This window comes from Stegodyphus dumicola, chromosome 1 (assembly GCF_044657685.1).
Source record: "Stegodyphus dumicola isolate Sdum_Otavi_A_Nest chromosome 1, ASM4465768v1".
Lineage (NCBI taxonomy): Eukaryota > Metazoa > Arthropoda > Arachnida > Araneae > Eresidae > Stegodyphus > Stegodyphus dumicola.
In genome coordinates, this window is record NC_140768.1 from 80,089,485 (window position 1) to 80,113,599 (window position 24,115).

Consider the following 24,115-nt stretch of genomic DNA (forward strand, 5'->3'; position numbering starts at 1 on the left):
AGAAAAAAAAATTAAAGAAATAGCCACCTAAATAATCTGTTTAGTGAATATGTAGGGTTTTCCTTATTTTGCGTAACAAATTTATTTTAAGTTTGGTCCTATTCTAGACTTCTGAACTTCCCCTCACATTCTTTCGCCAGGATGTAAATTTAAAGTTAAGTAATGTGCATACTTAAACGGGTGAATATCTGAGTTTTTTCAGAGCGTGTTTTGCTAGCCATTCGCGCACGTTTCGTTGTTATTTCGCTGTTACGCTAGTAAGCCTGTTGGCCTAATCAGATTTAGCCTCACGCCGGTTAGGTTCTTGCGAGTCTACCTCTTAGGCGTAACTTAAGTGCTATTTTGCACTATTTATTTCAGGCTTGACTTACATTATATTATACGTTTAGTTTCCACCGCACGTTAACGGTGTTTTTGTAACGCACGAAGACCGTGCCTTTCTGTTAACTAATTTTGATTTAATGAAGGGTTATTTTTATCCTTCGTCTGAGTCAGTAGTTTTATTCACGCCTGTGCGAGAATTCGCCAGGTCATTATAGGGTCTATTCTAGTTTATGTGGAACAAGAGAGAAAGACTCTATAAATATAAGTCTGCAAAGAGGATGACTACCATAAGTAATATTACAACAACTGTATTTTATGTTCTAAATAACATAGAAACAAATGAGATAAATGAAAGGTTGCTGCGTTACTGGTTTTATAAAAGCAAATTTCCATCCGAATTCGGAAACTAAGAAAGATACGGCTTTAGCACATCCAAAACGCACCATTTTCAAGTAAAATAATAAATCAATGAAACTATGCATATAGGTACGAGATAATTCATAATCATTTTATTTTTATTATATTTGAATTTTAGAAAAATACATATTTTTCGTCTGCGTAAAATTACGCGTGTAACTTATTTGGTCGCAAGTTAAACTACGGTATTATCTTTTTTACTGAACTAAAGTATAATAAAATATAAAACATTAACAACATAATAAACATTAAATTTTTGCGAGTACTGCTTCAAATAAATTGATGTAGCTTTAAAAAGACGTCATTTACATCAAAGAAAAACAATAAATGTAAATATTACGAATACGGGAATAAACTGAAACCAATCTTCATTTTTCTTTGTTTAGAAAGAATCAAAAGCAATCCAGATAATTAAAATTCGAGATATCTGGAGTCCGATAAACTGCACTACTGCATTTGAATTGCACAGGGTTTCAATATTCATCAGATACCAGAATGCGAAAATACAGAATAAATAAAGACTATTATGTGAGAATCTAGAGTGTGAAATGATGTGAAATTTTAATAATGATGGAGAAGGTAAAAGTATATTTTGCCTATTTAGAAGAAATGAGAAGAGTGCCAGAATTAAGCACACATATCTATGGCGTGCATGTATGTTTTAATAACTGTTTAGGTTTGATGGTTTTTTACATGTAATGAGTTTCCATTGATTTAGGTTAAAATAACACGTCGAACAAATATTCATTTAGAAGTCATACACTTTACATTGGTTCGGTAAAATTAAAAAAATGAAAAATCTTGCTATTTATAGTTTTTTACACCTATACTCACGTTATCCGATAATAATAGATTTTTAGAAATACTTTTGTGAATCATCGTTCTTCGAACCCAATATCCAGTTTTTGTAACTAAATACCAAATACTAAAATTTCATCAATCAAATATTTAGTAAAAGTATAAAAATGTTTAATAATGACGTAATCTTGAGAAAAACGGACTTCAAAAGCATGAAAGTTACCAACACGGAAAATTTTTTCTTAACTTCGAATGACGCGGTTTCAAACGAAATGCGATCACTTACCTATGTAAATCGAAAGTTGTTTGGATTTACGAATAGACAAAAATTCGCTCAAATTATAGATTTAATGACTATGAAAATGTTTAAAATGATAACGATGATGCATATTGTTTTTGTTTTCTGAAGAAAAATGATTCGTGCGAGTTTCATACGAAAGGTCACAGTTTTTCTATACATAATGTCAATTTGAGTTAGAACTTTATTTATTATTTTTGCGTTTTATGGGTTCGTGGATTTTGAGTAATTGATGGTAACACCTGATGAAGAATCAAAACACAATTTAATCGCCTGTATGCACTTTTACACGGAACAATTCCAAAGACACGTTAATAGTCGTCGAAAAACTACGACAAATACGCTGAAACTATCAGCAACACAGCCAGAACGGTGAAGACAGCTTCATGACAAAGCACTGAAGTACAGCTCCAGACTCGGTCGATCGCTCTCTCAAGCTAATCTCAAATAATTTTTTAGTACTACTCAAATCAACTCAAATCATTAGTACTACATTTTTAGGGTACAGGCAGGGTATATATAGATTTAACCTACCTTCGAGAATATTCCCGAGAAAACCGCTGAGCATGCATTCTAGAATGTTTTTGCCTCATGTATGGAATATCGCCAGTTTTGTCGCCAAATATCACCATACGGGAAATTTCGCACCAAATCTGACAACCCTAGTCCCGCTTTTCGAGAAAGCTACCTCACCGCAGCTAGGCATTTCTCAATAATATTAATGCCTAGAAAAGCGTGAAAAATATTACATGGTTAATAAACCATCATCTAGTATATGAAACATTTTTATTCATATATATTACATACCTAAAACTTTCGTTAAGTTATTAAATTATTAAGATTAATGAAATAACTTAATTATCACCCAATGAAATTTAGATAAACTGAAAAATAGCATACAGATTAAAAAAAATAATAATAATCGTCATTTTGAATTGCATGAGAAAGCGAAAATCATGGAATAGCATCAAACGGATTCGTAAATTTTACAAAAATGTAATAATGTAGGCCTAATTGGATTGTTTCTCTTCTAATATTACTTTCTTACAGACCACGAAAATGGGGATAATAATTAGATTCAAAGATAATGATTAAAAATCACAGAATCCATCTAATATCAGTAAATACCCATTTGATCTCAGTGCAATATACTTTCGCCATCAGAACAGAAAATCAAAAGTCAACGCATAAGAGTGCAATACCCAGGTCATAGGAGAAACACCTTCCAAAAAGTTGCGGATAGCACGCCCAAAACCTTCTCGAAAAGTAATACCATAAATCTAAAGACCACATTTCCCTTAGATTTGTGATCAAAACCTCTATTGTTGGTGCGAAAAAAGAAAAGCAAGTTCCGAATGACGGAACAATGAGAAAGAAAATCCCTTCGCATTGCATTTGGCAGGACGCCCGCCGTACATTGGCGTTTGATCCCTTTTGTGTCTCGATTTCTTGTGTTTATTCGAATGCGCGCGGTGAATGCACGCCAAAACAACAAATAACTCTACGGATGCGCGGTTTCCTGGGATTTCGTCACTCTAGGAATCCGGGGCAGAAGCGATTCAGGGACTTCACATGCTGTGGTCTAAATATATTCAACCCTTCTTGTCTGGTGCATCTTGTGTGTTTTGGGTCGACACATTTCCTTCATCGACAGCATCACAGGTAATATCTAAACTGCAATAATTACTTTAAGGGGATAATATGTACAGTAAAACCTCTCGTAAAACAGGTAACTGGCAGTATCAAAATAAAGTTTTTGAAGATCTAAATTTATATCTCAAATTTAGGCCTGTGAGATACAAAAAATATGTAATGAGCTAACAATCTGAAAATTTAAACGTGGGAAATATTTGTTATGTTTCTGCCTATCGACGTGATAAGCCCTATCCAACTTATCACTATAACACAAAGATGAACCAAGAAATTAACTATAACACAAAGATGAACTATCGATTCCCTTTTGTGCGTCGACGGATGAACTTTGAAGGTTCTATGATTTTTCAAAAGCAATCCATATTGTGAGACGCCATATTTTTACTTTTTCTCTTGCTTGCAAACCGGATAAAGTAACATAAAGAATATTACTTTAAGCGGCTGTTGATGTATACTGTGCCTTTGATCATCTTCTGTGATTGACGAATGGAATGGCGAAGATTCTCTTGATGTTAAAGTTAAAACACGTCCTGTGACCGTAGCCGATATCTTTGATTTAGTCTTCTCACATGTTCGGTGAAGGTTGATATTAGTGAAGAAAAGGTGCAGATTAGGGTGAAAGTAGACGGTTCTGTTCCCAATACATTCTCTCTAAATACAAAATAATCTAGCATGGAATAATCGGACATGACTGAAAAAGGACAAAGATGACGAGGAGAAGAGGAAATATGAAGATGGAAAGAACAAGAAGATAAGTACAGTAAGAAAGTTATGTTGAAAGAAGCTGAAGAAGAGTCGTAGATTTTTCTTAAGATTTGCCGAGAAATGTCCAACTCTGTTAGTGCATGATGTTATGAAGCTTTATTAAACAGGGAACTTTTATTCGAAGTTATATGTTACCATACAAAGAAGTTTGTAACTTCCATGTAGTTATATTATTATATAGTAGTATAACATTCTTTAATTTTATTTTCCTGAAATATAAAATCTTTTCCATGTGTCATTTAAAATGAAAATTTTAAACATCTGTAGGTTTTTTTTTTTTTATATTGCTTATTTAACTGTGGCTGAAAGATTTAAAAAAAAAAAAAAATACATCAACGGACTTCGCAAGCTGCAGTTTTTACAGATGGTATAAAAAGAATGAGATGGTGAGTTCTACAAATATATATTCAATTATCCGGGAAAATCCCTTATATGGAATCGACAAGGTCCCGTCGTAGCTGGTTAAAAAGAGATTGTTCTTTATTAAAAGAGAATGAATGAGTTGATAATACTTCAATCTACGCTATTTTAATAATGATGGTGAAATTTCCAGTGATAAGTATCATCATTGGAAAAATCCGATTTAAGACTAAAATATCGCTACTCAAGAGTTACTTAACCCCTTAAAACAACTCAACTGTTCTTTTAAGTTGCTGTTGTTTAACCGATCAAGGCAAAACACACGACGAAATGGTCAATAGGAAAAATGTTTTCATTGATGACTTTCTTTGGAAACCTGGCTCATATTCTAGCTATACATGGGGAAAACCACTTACAGCCAACTCGCTCAAGGAGATTCGAACTATTGCTAGTGTTTAACGATCTTATCCACTCGGCCATTAGTAGGTACGTAGTAAGTGCTGATTCGCTATTTTCTCCAATAATCACCATGCAATATATAGGTGAGAAAATAGTCAAAATGAGTTCGTATTAATTTTCAGCACTCACGTAAATTTTAAAATTTTAGTGTTTAAGACGCTTACAGTCGGTTTGGCTTGTTCAGTTTGACTATCAGATTTTCACCTTATGCGTAAAGTCATCAATCAAACTCCTGCCACAGTTATATATATATATATTTAATTATAAGTAATTTTCTGTGACATAACAGTTTCAATCTAGAATGTGGTAGTAGATTCCCTTTTATCCTCTGTAATCGGGCATATTTTTCAAGACTTTTCTCCACAAATCAAATTTCCTTTACCAATCCAATGGAAAATGTGTAGCGCACTTTATACATAGAAGTAACGTATTACTTCGTGCGGGAAGTAAAGTAAAATAAGAGCACTGCTAATCTCAGTTTTTAAGCCCTCACAGCTTCAGTTGCCATCTGTGTCATTTTTTTACCCATTGTCCTTTAATTTACGAATTACTTTCGTTAGTCTTTTAAATTTACATTAACCTGAATTAATAAATGTTTAATAATACTTGTACAACACAGATACATACATTTTTACCTGATTTACAACGTATAAATGACATTTTGTACGCTGCTAGGATTAGCCAGCGATGTTTATCTGGTCTTAGGTCTGGTTTCGTTGAAGTCCTTAGAGAAATTTACTACATCAGATAAAAATAAGATTACCTAAGAAGCATTTCGCATTCTTAAAGGAAATCGAAATCAAAAATGAGAAACAATATTCATAATCATATGTTTCCTTTAATACCTTTAATGGAGATCCCACTGAAATTCCAACAACGTTCATAATAAAACAGATTTAAATTGAGGCTACATTGTTTTTAAGTCATGAGCAATTTCTTTTAAAAGGTCTCTGCTTTCCGTTTTCCAGTGGGCGATGTTTGCGGCACATGAATTTTTTTAATATACGTGATTGGCTTACGTATCAAAAAACCGGCGTAGGAAGCAAAAGCCTGCACGGCGCCTATTTCAATCTATGCGATGCCTATCTACTTTCATGATGCATTTGCTTAAATTTTGGCTCCTATTTTGCATACTCCAACTTCTCTCATCACAGCTGTTTCGAACTTAATCAATGTGTCAGTCGACGAACAAAGTAAACGAACTAAAGTAATTTTGTGTATACATTATCTTCAGTGAATGATAGGTAAACCTTTACCGATTCAAATTACCAATTCGATGTTGACTTTAGTTTTAAAAAACAGGTTACCAGCTGTTAAACATAAATTCTACAATTATAATTTTTCAAAATATAATTAGGAATAATAATTAAAATTTTGAAAATTGCTTTTGAGCATTGACACACAATAATGTAATGTACGTAGTAATACGTAGACTATGTCTTAAAAGTTATTCTAATGGTATTTTAGAAGAGTAATTAGACGAAAGTGCCAAAAATGTTTTGATGCAATAGAAAACTCAACAGAGTATCGAATAAATTCTAAGAAGATTCGAATATGCAAGTTTGTAAATCTACAGTTTAATTAAATTATGAGAACTTTAATAATTATACATTTTGTTGCTATACATAAAGTGTTTCATTTGGTGGCAAACCAAAGAAAGAAAATGCCACTCAACAAAGTATCAGCCTCCCATCTTAGACAAGAAAAAAGTGTTTACAAATCGAAGGATGATTTACCAATAAAGCTAAGTTAGAATATTTTCCAAAGAACTATTTTTATAGCTTCAGTAAATAATAAATTTTCTACAATTAATTTATATAAGTTAGAATATTTTCCAAAGAACTATTTTTGTAGCTTCAGTAAATAATAAATTTTCTACAATTAATTTATATAAATGCCAAATCAAAAAAGAAGCATTAAAATCTTACTCAAGAATGTAGCAAAAGCTTCGTTTAAAATACACAACGAATAAAAACAATAATACAGAAACAAAACATATTGTGTAAATAAAGGAATTTTCTCATAAATTCGTAAAATTGAGAAAAAGTATGGCACATGTGCTATTTCAAGTTTCATTGCCTTCCTTAAAAAACAAATAAATAAAAAACTGAAAACTCAGTTTTTACATTTCGACCAAAACGCAGATTCTATTAACTCAGGCAGATAATATTTGATGGCAACAATTTGAAAAGTGAACCGACATTTAAAGTTTTCAACACAAAATGCCAAAACGAAATTAATGGCACTGCTGGACTAACACCTTTTGCGCTATAGTGAAATCTGCCTAAAACGGCTACACACGATTACGATTATGTTAGTTATCTATAAAAGTAATCGCTTTATAAACAACTACTGTAATGTTTTCTCTGAAATACTGGCCATTCTTAGGAAGGTACTCGTCTCCAGAAGTTTCGCTATATTTATACATTGATTATATAAAGATAACACTTATTCATGAATAATTCTGTAACAATCATATAATAACAATAAATTAGAAAGCTGATTAAGTCGCAACCTTTTCAATATTTTTTTTCCCATTCCGTCCGCCCTTGACCCTGTTACAGGTGAAAAATGACATACAGAGTAGAAATAAACTTACCTTCAGCTTGCAGATAACTTCTCTGTATAACCTGTCCGACCCCATACCGGAATGACCTCAGCGGGGCCGTTACGTCCAAATTGCTCGGCCGCTGTGTTACTTATCCCCCGCAGGACATGGGTCACTGTGATCCGGAGAATAAACACATAAATCCGCCATCTGCGAAGTTGTTTCTGCTGTCCGCGCTGTATTACTCTGATACAACTTAGAAATCAGGAATGCCGATGATAACTGATAAATCACAGACGCAATGGGTATCTGATTATCAGCTCATTGCATTGGTCGCAGTTATTCTTGTTTAGGATTCTTTCAGGAAGCTTTCTTAAGGCAGTCTTGATAATCAATATGTTATCTTGAGTTAATGATATGAATCGGAACTGAGGTTCAGATTGTTATAGAACGCATCCAGCTATGCAGAAGCACTAGTGGAAATAAATGAAGAAACGTGAGCAGTTATTCTGGGCGTATTTGGAGAATTTGTTGAGATTTCTGAAACAGCTGAAGCGAAACTTTTAAATACGAATCCAGAAGCATCAACTGCAAGTTCGAAGTCCTCTTAACAGCTGTTTACAGAGACTGAGTAATTCTGCATGCAGATTTCTTTCCACCGGTATCATTAAGAAGTCCCCCGCAGCAGGTGCTCGGATGGTAAGCACGTTCGAGTCGTCTAAAGTAGCCGAAAAGAATTGATATATCAATCCGTCAAACACACAGCACGCAATAGTAGGTGAATATTCGTCACGTGCAATTTTCACAGCTCGGTAGTTTTCCACAACAAGGGTTTCATAAATTGGCAATGGACGATTTCCGTTAATAATATTGCAACAGTCTGATATACACACACATATTCAGTTTAATGGATTTCTAATGCAGCACTGTTATTCATAAATGCAATGAAAACTGAATAATAATTTAAGTAGATGACGAGAAATGACATCAATTATGCAAAAAAAAAAAAAAAAAATAAAAAAAAAATAATAATAATAATAATTTTCTCCTAAAATGCCTTCTAGAATAGCAAAAATATTTTGCGATATTATAGCTTTCACTGTACGTATACAATGGATCATTTTTTTATAATTTTTCGTTCATAAACACACTTGATTTTGAAAATGAGCTTTGAAAATGAATGCGTGAAACATTTCCTTTTAAATTCCTTCACTGGATTTCTTTTATTGAGATTAAACCCAGTGTTTGTATTTAAATTACATGCTACTCTCTCCTGGATAACTGAATACTTCAGCTCCTTTTATGGTAGTCTTTTCATGAAAATGTTCATTGCAATTATAAATGCACAGCTAGCTGAAATCAGAATCACTAATACAAATGATATTCTCACGACACTGATGCACATTGAACTAACTGCACAGGAACACTAAAACATTTTAAATAATTTTCTGGCATAAGACTGCAATTTAAATGAAGCTGAATTTTTAAAAGGAAAATATTGTGCTAGCGCAAGCAATTAAACACACAACTTTCAAAATAATCCGCACACAGCACGAACCATTTGTACCCAAAAGACAATTATTCACTCCAAAAACGCTGAAAATTATTTTTCCTATTAACAACGCTTGACAACACAGGCACGAACAAATATTTTATGGTGAATCATAAAAACTCTTCATGGTCATAAGGCAATATCGCTGCTGAGTCAGGAAACTTTGGACTCGTTTGAGGGGTGTGCGTACGGCACTGAGACGGAACCGCGTGTCTTTCGACTCACAGCGAGGAATCCTCTTGGCGTTTGTGTGTGCATGTGGAAGTTCCTGGAACGAGGTCACTTCACGCGGAGGAGAAGGAGTCCCATCTTCCTATCAAGCAACTTGACACTCGACACCACACGCCTCCAAAAACAAAAGGACAAACGAAAGCGTTAACCGGACCCTTTTTTAATGGGAAATAATGAGGAAACTTCACTGTTGAAAAGATTGGTTTCAGAAAAGGCACGAGGAAAAAAAAAAGGAACACTAAATCCTCACACAGATTCACCACACTCTTCTTTAATCATCGTTTCCGTCAAGCATGATGACCTTTGCATGTAGCCATACATAGTCTTCTTGAAATTCGAAGATATCAGTTTTATCAGAATTTTATTCTCTAAATAGAAGTAACATTTATTCCTAACCTGTGAACTTTTATCTGCTGTCGTAAACTAAAATTTACAAATTTTATTATTATCTCACTAGATTCTTATGGATGAGAAACGACAGCGCACAAACAGGCATTGAAAGATGTATATCTTTTCAAACCAAAACATACTAACTAACATTTATTTTGTTCATAATTCTGTTACAAACTTTGTAAAGTTATCCCGTAAATTATAATAACGTATCAAATATATTCTCACCATTATCATAAGCAATGATTTAACAATCTCAATGATAATAAGTTTTGATTAATAAAAGCTAAAATTAATTTATACTTAAATACCAATACAAAATTTGAAATAAATATATATAAATATAATTATATACAAAATTTAATTTCCTACCGTTATAAAATTTGCAGACGTAGATAATACTCATAATATTCTTAACGTACGAATATATAATAAAAAAATAGGCTATGTATTTTAAAACTTGTCAACATTTCGATTTTTATAATTTACCCATAATAAGATTTAGCTAAAATAATCTCTTTATTTAAAATATATATTTCTAATTAAAGTAATATTGAACTCTGTATAAAAAGTTCAATATATTAGCTTAATTTAGCTGCGAAACGGAATAAGATACTTCGCGAACAATTTTTAACACATCTGAAATTCAATTTCACAGCATGGGTAAATCACAGAATTAGCAAAATTATGAAAATCTTCAGAGACTTTTCACAACAATGCTTCAAATAAATTCTTTAAATACTATCGTAAAAAAAAAAAAAAAAAAAAAAAATAGCTATTACTATGCCAACGGTATTAAAAAATCATCACCAGTTCTCTCAAACTCGATTGCCTAAACATAAATAATTAATTCACTTCACTTCCAGTTGTGAAAACAGCAAATCTACTGAAGATGTATAAAGGCTGTAAAATTTCAGTGTGCAAAACACTGCTCGATGAATCATGTATTTAGTTACTGAGTGAACCCACAATTTTGAACTCCGATCTTGAAAGGCGTGTCAGCTCACAACGTGCTAAATATATCCGAAAACAGGAAGTGGGAACAAGTCGTCATTAATTTCTCCACACAGAACACGTCCATCACTTATGCGAGTGAGTAGCCCTACCCACTGCCATGATTATGATCAATACCAATGAGAAAACACACAGTTCAGTTTCTGCTCTAAATTACTGTCTAAAAATGGCATTTAAAGAATCAATACGTGCAACTGTATTCTACCCAGAAATCTTCTCTTGAGCATACCATTATAAAAAAATATTTGCATTCAGCCATCTGTAAAGTGACCTAATAATAGGCAAAATTGTTTCTCAGAGTATTTTAAACCGATATATATAGCATATCTTTATAAAAAATATATTTGGCCCTAATCAGTAGATATCAGCGGTGAAGAACTTTTTCAGGGAATAAATTACAAAGGCTCGGAATTGCAATGATTTTGACTATTGAAGAAAGCACTTAACTTGAAAACATTTTAAAGTTTTCTTTGATTGAAGTAGAAGTAGTTATAAAAAACGCATATTATTTGTACAAATATTGAACACACAAAAGCATTTACTACTTCCTTTGGATTTGAAGTTTCGAAAATACTTCACATGTAGGTATCCAAAGTGAACTGTGCTAACTTAAGCCACCAATTGTAAAAGATAAGATTTAAAAACCGTATTTAATCTGAGTTTCGATGAAGAAGTGAATAAATTCCACAGCACACTTTTACCACAGCTTATGAAGATTGCAATACATCCAATACAAATACGGCAATATCAGTCAACACAATTCAAGAAGTCATCCAGTCATTTATGGCGTACAATTCTGTTGTATTACCTTCAAATTTGTTTTCTAATCGACACTTCTGAATGCAAAGTAAATATAAAAAATAAGAACGCCAAACCAATAACATATATACACCATTTCCGAATAAACCATAGCGCGCGCGCGCGCTCATCTAACCGCTGCCAAACGTCAACTACCGAAATGAAAAACTCTGGGAACAATCCTGCCAAAGTTTTGAATCTCATTCTATTCCAGTTCCAGTAGGCGGGCCTCTGGATTTACACCCGTTTCGACCGATTGTTTAGTCGACCACAGGGACCTTGCCCTTCATCAAGTTTCTAGGCGTCGGATATTGCCATGGCAACCAGGTTTTTTCCCATCCGTGACGACGTAATGCCGCTGCTGGTTCTCATTTTTGTTATCCTGCGGGACAATTGTTGCTTTTCCCTGTGAAATGAGGTATCCGTCAGACGCGTGTTAATGGGAAATATAAAAGACAGGAAATTCTCCGATGAATAATGGTTCTGAATTGAAGAACTTGTTAAATTTCATGCATTAGCAAATAAAAAAACAAGGCGCTTTCAGGGGCTTTCTAATTTATAATTTGTTTTTATACTCAGTTTAATATTACCTTATTCATTAATTTTAAAGAACAGATGTTGAAGAGTAATTACATCACTGCATTCGATTTGTTACCGGTATTTACGTTCTTTGGTTTACTTTTCCACTTTTCTTTGCGAAATACATATATATCATTAAATTTCATAAATCATTTTTTTATATATTTACTTGATTTTTTTTTTTTTTTTTTTTTTTTTTTTTTTTTACTTTAAACAGTGCAAGTTTCAAAAATATGTTTTACCCTTCCCGCTGTATAAGTTTTAAAAATGTGTAGCTAGTTTTTCGTAAAGCATTGAAATAATTTCTAGCAGTACAAATCGCATTGCTAGTCCTATAACGCAATTTTTCCATTTTGTATTAGACCCGCCTAAAATTTTAACGTTTAACGACAATTTAATGTTTCTTCTGAGGTAGACAACATTTAAAATAATTAATAAAGCACAGCTCTTTAATTTAAAAAAAAGAGAGAGAGAGAGAGAGAGAAAAGGAGGGGGTTGCTTATGATTTCATAAAAAATAAAGCGTATTATTATATTTACTAAACATATTTTATTTAGAGAAAAGTAAATAACGGTACGTGAAATTTCAAGTGACAAAAAATTTTTAAGCCTTACACGCAGATTATGCGGTGATTTGTACTTCTCGTTGTACATCTGTTTCTCTTAAATAGGCCCTTCAAGGTCGTAGTGGTCCTCCCCTCATTTACGTTCTTAATGTGTGTCGCCATCACTCCACAGAGAAAATTAGAGAGTTTAGCAAATTAGAAGATACGACGTTTTTCCTTCCGCAGTCCTTACTATAAGTCACCTTTTTTTTGGGGGGGGGGAAGGAGAAGAAATGGCTTTGAAATGCCTATTATAATGCAACAGACTATAGCAGTTGAGAAATCAGTGATTCGGTTTCTAACAATGTCATAGTTGATTTTTCAAGGTTCCGCTCCAGGAAACCTAAAAGTCTCTACAAATTAACTACGACAGATTAAAATTTGCCGACTTCAAACTGGAAGAGAAGCATGCCACTGTAAAATTTAAATTTAAAATTAGGTAAAAGAAACAACCATAGTTTGGATTTTGAATAGAACTAAAAAAAAAAAAAAAAAAAATCTATATTGATGGGCCTCTTTTTCAACAGCTGAAAATTTTTGCAAATTATTTTTCACCTGAAGAAGGAAGACACGTGCCGATCGGTTTTGAAATCGATAGAGTGTTATTCAAAATCTACGACAAAGTAAGGCTAATTTTTTTTTTGTTTCATTTTAAACATAATTGTTTATCTGTTAGATCTATGGCCTTCAACAACAACTATAGCATAATTTGCCTCGGGTGAGGTTTCCACTGGTCGAAAGAATAGACTCCGTGGGTTTTTCATGTTATTCGCCAAATATAACATGAACCAGTAGGTTCCCTTTAGAAAGTCCGCCATGAAAACACTCTTTGTGTTACAGGTAACCTTCTTGACCTCTGCTGCAATAAATAACCTATTTTAATCAATAATACCGAAAACAGAATACAAGTAGAGTTTATACGCTGTCATAAAAGATACAAATTCAACAAAAGGCTTTATGGCCATTTTTTAATATTTAGCTGTCCTGACGACGCACATTTCAACAGCATAATTTATGAATCAGTTTATCATCCTTTACCTTCTTCCTATGAAACTGCTTTCCCTTAAAGAGCCGTCGCATGCTTTTCTATAGTCAATTAAATATTTTGCTATTGGAATCCAGTGTTTTCCGATGATTCGCTCTTTCGACTTTCCTGGTTATTCAATATATAATTTTCCGATTTCATCATGCTTCACAGATTAGAATTACGTTTCTATTTATTTACTGTACTTTTACGCATCTTAAATGTGATACCACAAATCCTCTCTGAAATGACTATCCACGATTTCAGAAGATTTTGTTTTCTGTGAAAGTGGGTCTTCAAGGGGGAGCTGAAGTTTTATTATAATTTTTGAGTTATAATTTTTTTTAAGACGTGGTCGTCTTAGAGAGGTAGCGGTCATTAGATAGTTCACTGCACTTAGCTTATGCATGCATTCTCCATTGATGTTCATCGAATGCATTCTTAATGGATAATACATTATTTAATGGTTTATGTGATCGAAATATGTTTGTAAGAGGAAAAAATAATGAACTTCAATTTCGACGACTTAAAGTTTTTCGAAAATGCTCTGGTTCCAAACTTGACGAATAAACAGAATGCGTGTATATAAGTATTTTCATAATACAAATAATTATCCCCTAAACAAAGGCTACCTTTCCTTCAATCAAATTTTACAACTCTCATTTTATTACATACAAACTGTTATACTTCTTCCACTGCTAATAAATACTGCCATGCTTAATTTTTTTTACTCGTTTATCACTCTTCCCTTCTTTTTTGCACTCTTCTCAGATAATAAATAGGGATATTTTAACTCTGAACACTACAAGAATTTCAGCCCTTAAAAAATAGCCTTCATGTTTGTTCAACCGGCAACTTCTAAAGTATGGGAGACAGGGAAAAAATTAATGGCGAAAAGTGCTCATTTGTGCCCCGAACTGCCGGTTGCACGTGCTTTCAAAGACAGCTATAACAATGGTTTCACTATTCCAGCCATGTGGGGTGTTCGAAAGAAAAGCTATCTATGGATACCATTATAGGAAGCTTTAAAAGCCCTCCACCCGTCTAAAAAAGGAGACCACGATGTTATATATTTAACAACCCTGTAGCAACTAAGACCAGCGTCAAAGACTCCGCCATGGGGAAAAATTATCACTTGCCATAGAGAATTTTTAAAAGACTTGCACAAGTATCCAAAACTGGGCACTCAACAAGAAGCATTACTGGCATGCTCTAGAAAAGAATGAATCAGACTTTGCTTTTCATACTGACAGAAGTAAAAATTAATGGCCTTCCCAGTAAGATACTGAAGAAACAGCGAACATATTAACACAACGAAATGTGTTATTTATATCACGGCGTTATAACAAGAACTCGGAGGAAAATAGCTTACTGTTATAAAATCCTGGTTATAATTTAAAAAAAAAAAAGCGCTAGCACTTAAAAAAGCAACTAAAAATAGATAATACCTGTGGACAACGAGTTTTACAAGAAAAAAAAAAAAAAAAAAAAATCTAAATATCATAATATATCTTGAAATATTTATCAGTACCTCTGATACGAAACAATGCTGAAAATAAGCAGAAATAATAACGAGGCTGAACAATATAGTACAAGTATAATGGCAGAAAGTATCCTCTCTTCTGCCCCTTTTTGCGAAAGGTACGATATTTCTGTGAATCTTCCCTAAGACAAAATGATACAAAGCGATGACGCAATGACCGTTAATTGATATGCGAAACTGTTTAAAGCTTTTTCAAGTCTCCAAAGAACCTATAATACCAAAAGATTCATACATAAACTAATAACTTAATACACAGTCTCTATAAATAAATGTTACAGATATACAAGGTGATTTCATCTAGAAAAATTGAAGGGGAAAAAAAAAGAAAACTTACAAGCCAGGTAACGACAGCAGCACTAAGAAGAATCACAGGAGATTTTTCTTAATGTTAGTAATAGAAGATGATGCAAAGCGCATCGTGTTGAAAAGAGAATGAACGAAGATCACCTTGTACTCTTTTTTTTTTTTTTTTTTTTTTTTTTTTTATTAACCAGTTATTTTATGTTAATGATATTTACTGTCTTTCTCGCTTTTTGTTTTCCTGCCAAAATACTAATTTCTAGTTCATGCGTATTCGAATAAGGTAGAAAGAGATCTTATTTAAAGGACGGTTTTAGACGGTAGAATCAGAGAGTGTTCCGCCTGCTAAAAGCAGCGTTACTAGTTGATTCTCTTGACAGCAGTTTATCTGAGGCGTTGCGTTATTCTCGCCATTAGGTTTGTTACGCCGATATTAGATTCAGCCAACTTGCGCGATTTCTCTCTTTGCAGTCTTTGGTCTAACTACAGATTTACCTCGTTAAGTTAAATTCGTTAGTGCCTTCTGTTAAATCATCTGGTGTAATAACAGGGTATTTTATACCCCTTCCAAATCTCTCTTGTAATTTCCAAGACATAGCAAGAAGTGGTTTAAGTCCTCAAACTTTTAACTCAGTTTATATTACCAACAAAAGTGAGACTCTACAATCTGCTAATATTTCATAGTCATTCGTATTCTTCTGTCATTACGAGTATGATTTTTATACCTGCTAGTAGACTGGAAGCAAAAGAATATCTTGAAATGCTAAACTTAACGCATCTTGTTCCACCGCGCAAGTTTCTGCAAGCAATTAAATCTTCTGAAAAACTATTTTAAACCTATTTTCATCTTAAAAATTATATTTCTCTCAATCACTGCATAAAATAGACGCTAAATGGTATTCACTAATTTTCGTAAAAACGGAAACCTAACGTGATTTTATGTGATTTTTTTTTAACAAAAAAGGTTACAAATGAGTTTTTTCTCAAAATCAAGGTGCGTAAAAGGAATGTTCGTAAAGCGAGGAATACTTGTACAATATTGAAATCAATTCTAAAATTTAATCCGATCTCATTTAAATAGAAACCGTGAAACTGTTTCAAAGATTGCAGAGTTTCATAAACAAACATGCATAATATTTTTTCTTTGTGCGAAGCTTGATTTCAGTATTTAATGGAATTGTAGATTTTCACTTCTAAATTAATGTAAAAATTTTTAGAAAGATTGACTTATATAAATATCTAAAATATTCCCCTAAATTTGAATTTTCTAATTTTTTTATGCAATCCGAAAGTGAACAAAAGAAATATAAGAGTAACATCTTTATTATAAAGCAAACCAGAATTATTGCTTGAATATCGCGAATAATAAATACTCCAAAGATTTCGCAATCTTATTGTTACTAGTTCCCCTTAAAAACATAATAAATATTATAGAGTAATCTTTCTTCCTTACAGTATCAGATTCTGCTACTGTTAACCCGAAATTTCAAATTTAATATCATTTTGCTATAAACAATTTCATAAGAAAATATTTGTTCTAGTAACTTAAAATAACTCCTCTCAGTTATTTTCAAGTACTATAAAAAATAATTGAGTTCAACCATACAATTTTTACAGTGATAATTCTAATATACATAGCAACTCTAAGTATTTAGCCTTGAAATTTTGTTAATTCCAAATTTTTTCTCCAATCTTACTCCGAGTAAGCGAAATATGAAAGACATATCAGACACTTGAGCAGCATACCTCAAAAACAAGATATTAGTTAGAAAAATAAACATGTCCCAAAAAACTTATTTGCAGGCGGGCGGACCACCCACTGTGTGGCGCATATTGTGATAATAAGAAAGCGATAAACTGAAAATAATGTTACGTCAGAATCTGAAAAACCTGCTGACTGAAATGCTATTTCTTGAAATGTAAAATATAAACTTAATACAATGAACCCTCTAGTGGCAACAACTTCTTGTAAATGGTCATTTCTAAAAGCTAGCAGTATTTCTAAGAAAACAACAACAAAAATGCATAGGTATTGATAATAATAAAATTCTTCTCAAGCATAATCATTCCCTAACTAGACTGCGACCTTTATACGAGGGCTATCCAGAAAGTAGATTACGTTTTGGAATAAAAAAAATAAACAAAGTATAGGAAACAAATTTTATTATATACAGATGAAAGCCACACTCAAATACTACTTTTCTACATAGTCACCATACAAATTAAGGCATTTATCGTAGCGATGTACGAGCTTGGAAATTCCTTCGTCGAAAAATTCGGCCGCCTGCGCCTTCAACCACTTCGTTACCTCTTCTTGCCTTCCATCTTGCACAAAACTTGTGGTAACCAAGCTTTTCGCTGATGATTTCGTGCAACAAACTTCGCGAAATTTGTGGAAAACTCAAAGAAAGTTCCGTTATTGTGAAATATCGATTTTCACGGACTTTAGCATCGACTTTTTCGAGAAGTTCGGCGGTCACTATGCTGGGTCTCCCACTTCGATCTTCGTCGTGAACATTGGTTCGGCCATTTTGAAATCTTATGACCCACTGACGCACTCCACCTTCAGTGATAATGTTGTCCCCATACACTTCACGAAGCTGCCGATAGATTTCTATCGGTTTACAGTTTTTTGCAGTCAGAAACCTTATTACTGAGCGCACCTCGCAGCTCGCGGGATTTTCAATTAACGCAGACATTTCAAACCGTCACAGTATCTGAACGGAGCACAGCACGAACCTCTCACTAGCACGGCTAGATGCAGACTGAGCTGCGCAACGCTCTGACCCCAAGATGGCCGCGCTAGCCCCGCCCCTAGCGGACACAGACGGAAACGTAATCTACTTCCTGGATGGCCCTCGTATTTATGGTAATCACTCAAATACTTTAACTTAAATTTTTTTAAAGTACCACACGAAATAAAGATGTGGATCTCCAACAGAAAAACTAATTTTAACATGAAATTGTTTTTGTTGTACATTTATGAAATAGAGGTTCAGAAATTGTGGAAAAGTAGTGGAAATCAGTGCCCCTAAAAATTTTACAACAAGCCCGGCTATAATAGAAATCACAATGCAGACTTAGGGCTAAGCAAAAGATATTATTAGACAAAAGGAAATTAGATCAAACATTTAAAATAAACCCTTACACTTTAATTAGAAGGCCCCGAAATTGTTCTGAAAATGTGTAAACATCTTCTACAGTAAATAATATTTAAGGAGTGAATAACATAACAGGTTTCAAATAAAAGCAAAATTCCTTGAAAATTACAGAAAAAGTCGTCTTTCAGGGCACAAGAGAAAACAAATTAACTGACATATCATATTTCTAATGCAAATTGAGCATTATTATTTTAGACAGCTACCGGCGAGAGCGGCTAGTTTTTTTTTTTTTTTTTAAATGTATTTTCCTTTTCGAAAAGCGATTCAAAAGCTGGTTTTCATTACCATATGAAGGCAGTACATTTATTCTAAAGTAAATAAATAATAAGCAAAACTTAAAAATCCCTTATGGCCACGTTACTAACACAATACCTTCTTACAAATCTAATTTTCATATGAACTCGATTACAATTCAACACCTCGTCATTATCAACTACACTCTCAGAATCTTCAATTTTCTCACGACAAAGTATGAGGAAGGAAGGAAACATTTCCGACTGCACCAGCATTCCAGATTTGAAAGCTTGACGTTCCCAAACGTACATCCAACCCTACCATTTCTCAACCACTTACGTAAATGTCAGATTCCGCCAAAACGTGAGCAGAAAATTTACAAGAGGAAAATGACTAGCCACAGAAACTGGAAACATGGAATCAAAACTTCAGAGCTGAGAATTTTGAGCTCTTTTCTACCATCTATAGAATAAATAACACGAGCTGAAATTGCACATTAGCGTGTTTAATACAGTGATGCGGATGGAATGCTGAAGAGAAGAGACACGCAGGAATGTTTCTAAAATGGAGCTGCAGAATTCGATTGCCACGTTCCACCCAAAGCGGCAGTTTATTTCGTGTCAAATTTTATTAAGGCTACCGGGCTCATATTACAACAGGCATTAGTTCTGCGAAGAATTCAAGCGCCAAAGACTAACGAGCTTAAAGCTACACAAAGAACCTATTGCATTATCCTTTCCTAATCCAAATAATCCCTTCGAAGATCTTTTTAACTCCCTCAGGGGATTATTGTTTTCACGTCGCGGATAAAATACTGGCCATTACAAATAAAGATCTGATGCACGAAAGGAAATTATTTTTAATCGACAAAAGCTTACTTATCTTTTTATTAGCAAATATAGTGCGTTCCTCGTTAGTGTAACAAAGCAATTGAGATCGTTACGCTGACACCATTTGAAACAATCTGTAATTCTTAGCAACTTTTTGTTATTGAGAATTAATTTTTTTTTATTATTTTATACCATTAACACAATAAAATTAATGCGTTTTTAACTCTATTGCATTATCGTCAGCACCAAAAACAAAATTTAATCATAATGATAAAATTTTGTAATAGCAATTTAAAATTTCATTACAACTGGTATACCGAAAGAATTTTTACACAAGTAATTTATGTAAGTTTTCAAACGCTAAAAATACGTTATTAATATTCTTATCAAGTCTCATTATTTAAGGATCATAATTTATTAAATATAAAAAAATTTAGTGCATAAGAAATTTTTTCAATTTTTATTTTATGCAAATAATGCTACGAGTTGTTTAGGTGCTAATAGAAAACTACCACTTTTTTAGAACATAAATTTCATAAGATTCTGCGAACAACGTCTCCACTTTGTAAAAATTTTCATTGATGAATATTTTTCAATACAATCCACACAGAAATGATCCTCACCTAAATTAATCACATCCAGAAAACTTTTTTACCTTTTACCTAAACTGATATTTTATTTTTATTTACTCAGAAATTCTAGTATTTCGCTCTTTGATTTGTTGTGATACCTGAAAATGATTTCCCTTTTATTATAAATTTAAATATCTTGGTCAAATTTTGTCGGATAGGTGTCATCATTTCTGTTTTTTACTTTATAAAATCTAAATATAAGTATAAAAAGCGGGGGTTCACATAAAAAATTAGATTTCATATATTTAAAGAAATTGATTTTTTTTTTAAATCGCTAAAACATGTACATTTCCGTCATTTAAAACATTTCCAAAACTTGAAGTACATATTTAAGAACAACGGTTGCGAAAATAAAGGCTGGGTAAGGTCTTTGGTGTACACTAAGAAAGAAAGAGATAAAAAGTCAATAACTTCAAGCATTCGGAAAATAAATCTTAAATAAATAAAAATTTTAATTAATTAAAAAAAAGAAAGAAAAGAAAAAAATCAGGAAATGAATTCAGAAATGGCGTGGACATGGTATGGTGTATATTCTATTTGAAGAACATTGAGCTGGGGAAAAAAAAATACTAGGTCAAGTTGAATTTTTTGAAGGAGTAAAATGCTCCTGTAAAGCAAAACGAATTATAACGTAAACAGCAATAAAACAACCGTTTCCATTTTCTGAATCGTCGAAGTAATTTATAGCTGTGAATATCAAAAGCCGAGCTTCCGTAAAAAGTTGAGAAGATCTAGTATTTGGCGGATGAAAAAGTGGTAAAAGGCTGATTTTTTTTTTTTTTTTTTTTTTTTTTTTTTTTTTTTCTTTCTTTCGAATTCCTATTGTTGCCATTCCACGAAAAGCAAATACTTATCGCTTACTTAAAATTCAAATATTTAATACACAAATTTCTTAAACAATATAAATTACGTACTTAAATAATGTAATGTAAAACTGATTAAATCTTTGAATTCTCATCTGATGATATCCTCCTTTTGATGAAACAGAGGCTGCAATGAGCCAACTTAGTATATTATTCTAAACTAGTCACATTTTTATTAAAAAGTGAGCCTGCAGTTTAAAGCATATAATGATACCCCTATATATTCCATTAAAAACCACTATGCCAGAAATAAAAGCTATGCAATAAAACTTAACTTTAATTCTTCCGACATTAGAGAGTGATAATGTCAAGAACAAAAAGCAGCTTCATAATTGAAAATTTTTGCTGTAAATATGATTTATGTGCAATAAATTCTTAAGCTAAGATTTTAGCAATAACCATGAAAAACAATTATTTCTGCAATAGAACAAAAAATCTTTCGCAAGCATCCTTCGGTTGAAAAGATTTCATACCGATAAAAATGTTCGCAGAAACTGAAAGCAACTTCAAAACAGACAGAACATTCTCATAAACTGGCATCACGAACGAGACATTCCAAGCTTGAAGTAAATAAAATACCAGAATAGTGGAAATCGATTGCTATTGAGGCAAACGGTGTGGAAAATCCTTACTCGACAAACAGCAACTTTTTGAACCAGACGACAGATTAGCAAGAATGCGCTATTTTTCATGGTTCTTTGAACTCCCCCCCCCCCCTCATGAAATCTCGAATGAGCGTGAAGGCTTTACGGTGTTACTCCAGTACTTATTTTTTTTTATTTTTTTTTTTAATGTATAATCTACTAGTACATTATCAGAAATACATGTTTCATCACAACCTTTACATTTAGTGATCATTTAAAAATTAGAGACACTTCGTAATAATTAAACAAAAATAATAAAACAGAAAACTATGTCTTGTCACTGCCTCAAATAGAATACTTATTAAATCCACGTGTGTGTTAACATTCAGTAAAGCGCAATACATTTAATATTTCAAATTTAACCATTCTGTTACTGAACAGCAAACGAATTGGCTGAAAAGAAATAACCGAAGTTCTTAAAAATAGTTTTCCACTTTTTAATTTCATTGATTTAAATAAAAGTGCATTTAAATCATGAAATTTCTAATTAGAAATATTATATATTTTTGGAAAATGACACTAATCCGACTCATTAAAATCATTATACACTTTTTTTTATGATAAATCTTTTAGGCAGCTAGCCGCTCCACGGGCTAGTTTTAAAAGAATTAATGTAGGGAATATATATATATATATATATATATGTATAAGGCAATCTCAAAAGTCTATCCGGGATTCTAAAAGATGTGCTATTTTTAAATACTTTGTGATTTCGATCTCAGATCTTATGTGGCATGAGTGAGAAGAAAGCGATGCTTAGCAATAAAGCTAAAAAGGCAAAAAAATTGCGTAGCAAGAGTGAGTTCAAGAACAGATTGGTAACACATGATGCTCAAGCCTCAGCATAAAAAACTTTAACCAATTCTCTGGTAGGACCTTTTGTGAACCTTTCAAATCTTGTTTATAATATTAATATATATATATATATATATATATATATGAATCTATTTCTAGCTATATATATAGGGTATTCCAAAACTTCAAGTACAAACTTGGAGGGAGGTAGACAACATCGTTAAGTATCATAATCCCGTAGGAAAGCATGGGGGGAAATACCACGCGGACGTGATAAATAGAGATGAAGACACAGGAAGGAAAAAAGCATAAAGTCGTGTAAAATATTTTATTACACAGCAAAAGTGCACAAAATTACACGCAATCATCACAGGAGGTGTTCACATTGTGCTTACTGGCATTGACGCATGCATGACACTTCCATCATAAGGATTGACGAACGTTTTCGAAGATACCTGGCATTTTGCGGATTGTAGCTGCAGTGATGCTGATTTGTGCCACCAGGTCATTTACCTGACATGTCATAAAGAATGATTTTCATAGCACCTCACAGAAATGAGAGGAGGTAAATCAGGTGATCTGGGGCCCATGCGTACGGAGCGCCACCCTCATTCCAACGGTTTCCAAAAGTCTGGTTCAAATGTTCACGAACTGATGTGGTGTAATGTGATGAAGCCGAATTATGCTGAAAGCACATTCAGTGATGGACATGCGCAGATAGAGCGTCAAACAGTTCCGGAAAAAAAAAAAAAAAAAAAAACATTTATACTTTTTTTTAATCTGCTTTATTATAAAACTCCAATGCTTAAAAGCATGTGGCATTAAGAGATTACATCTGTAATGAATGCTTTTCCCACAGCTGCAATATCGTTCATTCTTCCCGGGCTACGATGAGTCATTAAGCTAAACAATCTGAAGTCAACCCATGTCCCAAAGAGGATCCACGAACTTAACATAAGAAGGGCATTCTTTCTAATTAGATCCAAAGAAAACAGTTGTTCCACACATTTAAGGGACCAAACCCCTCTCCAATTTATAGTAACACAACAGATCTTTGTGTACTAAGATCTTTACGTCTTTACGTTTAATTACTTTACACTTCTCTCTAATTTTCTACAATAAATCTAAGTCCGAATACTTAGCAAGTTTAACTTAATCGACGACATCATGATTAGTGCCATCGGCAAAAACCTGGGGATTAGCCCCGATTCCATCATCACCTCTTACAGCAACAATGTCGGGCTTAAGACCTTAACTTAAGGATCGGTTCAACTATTGTAAGGTACTATTTGTGCTCCA

General features: G+C 33.0%; 1 protein-coding gene across 6 annotated transcripts in view; it reads right to left on the minus strand.

Annotated features, from left to right (window-relative positions):
• Positions 1 to 24,115, minus strand: part of LOC118199634 (uncharacterized) — a 286,569-nt gene that overhangs the window by 165,826 nt on the left and 96,628 nt on the right. Inside the window, exon 1 of one of the 6 annotated variants that reach the window (XM_085816820.1) lies at positions 7,674 to 9,915. The exons of the other annotated variants lie outside the window; for them this stretch is intronic. Within the exon in view, the coding sequence (XP_085672946.1) occupies positions 7,674 to 7,718 (45 nt within the window). The 5' untranslated portion in view covers positions 7,719 to 9,915. Of the gene's footprint in view, positions 1 to 7,673; positions 9,916 to 24,115 lie in introns of those variants that run through there. 6 annotated transcript variants of the gene reach the window in all.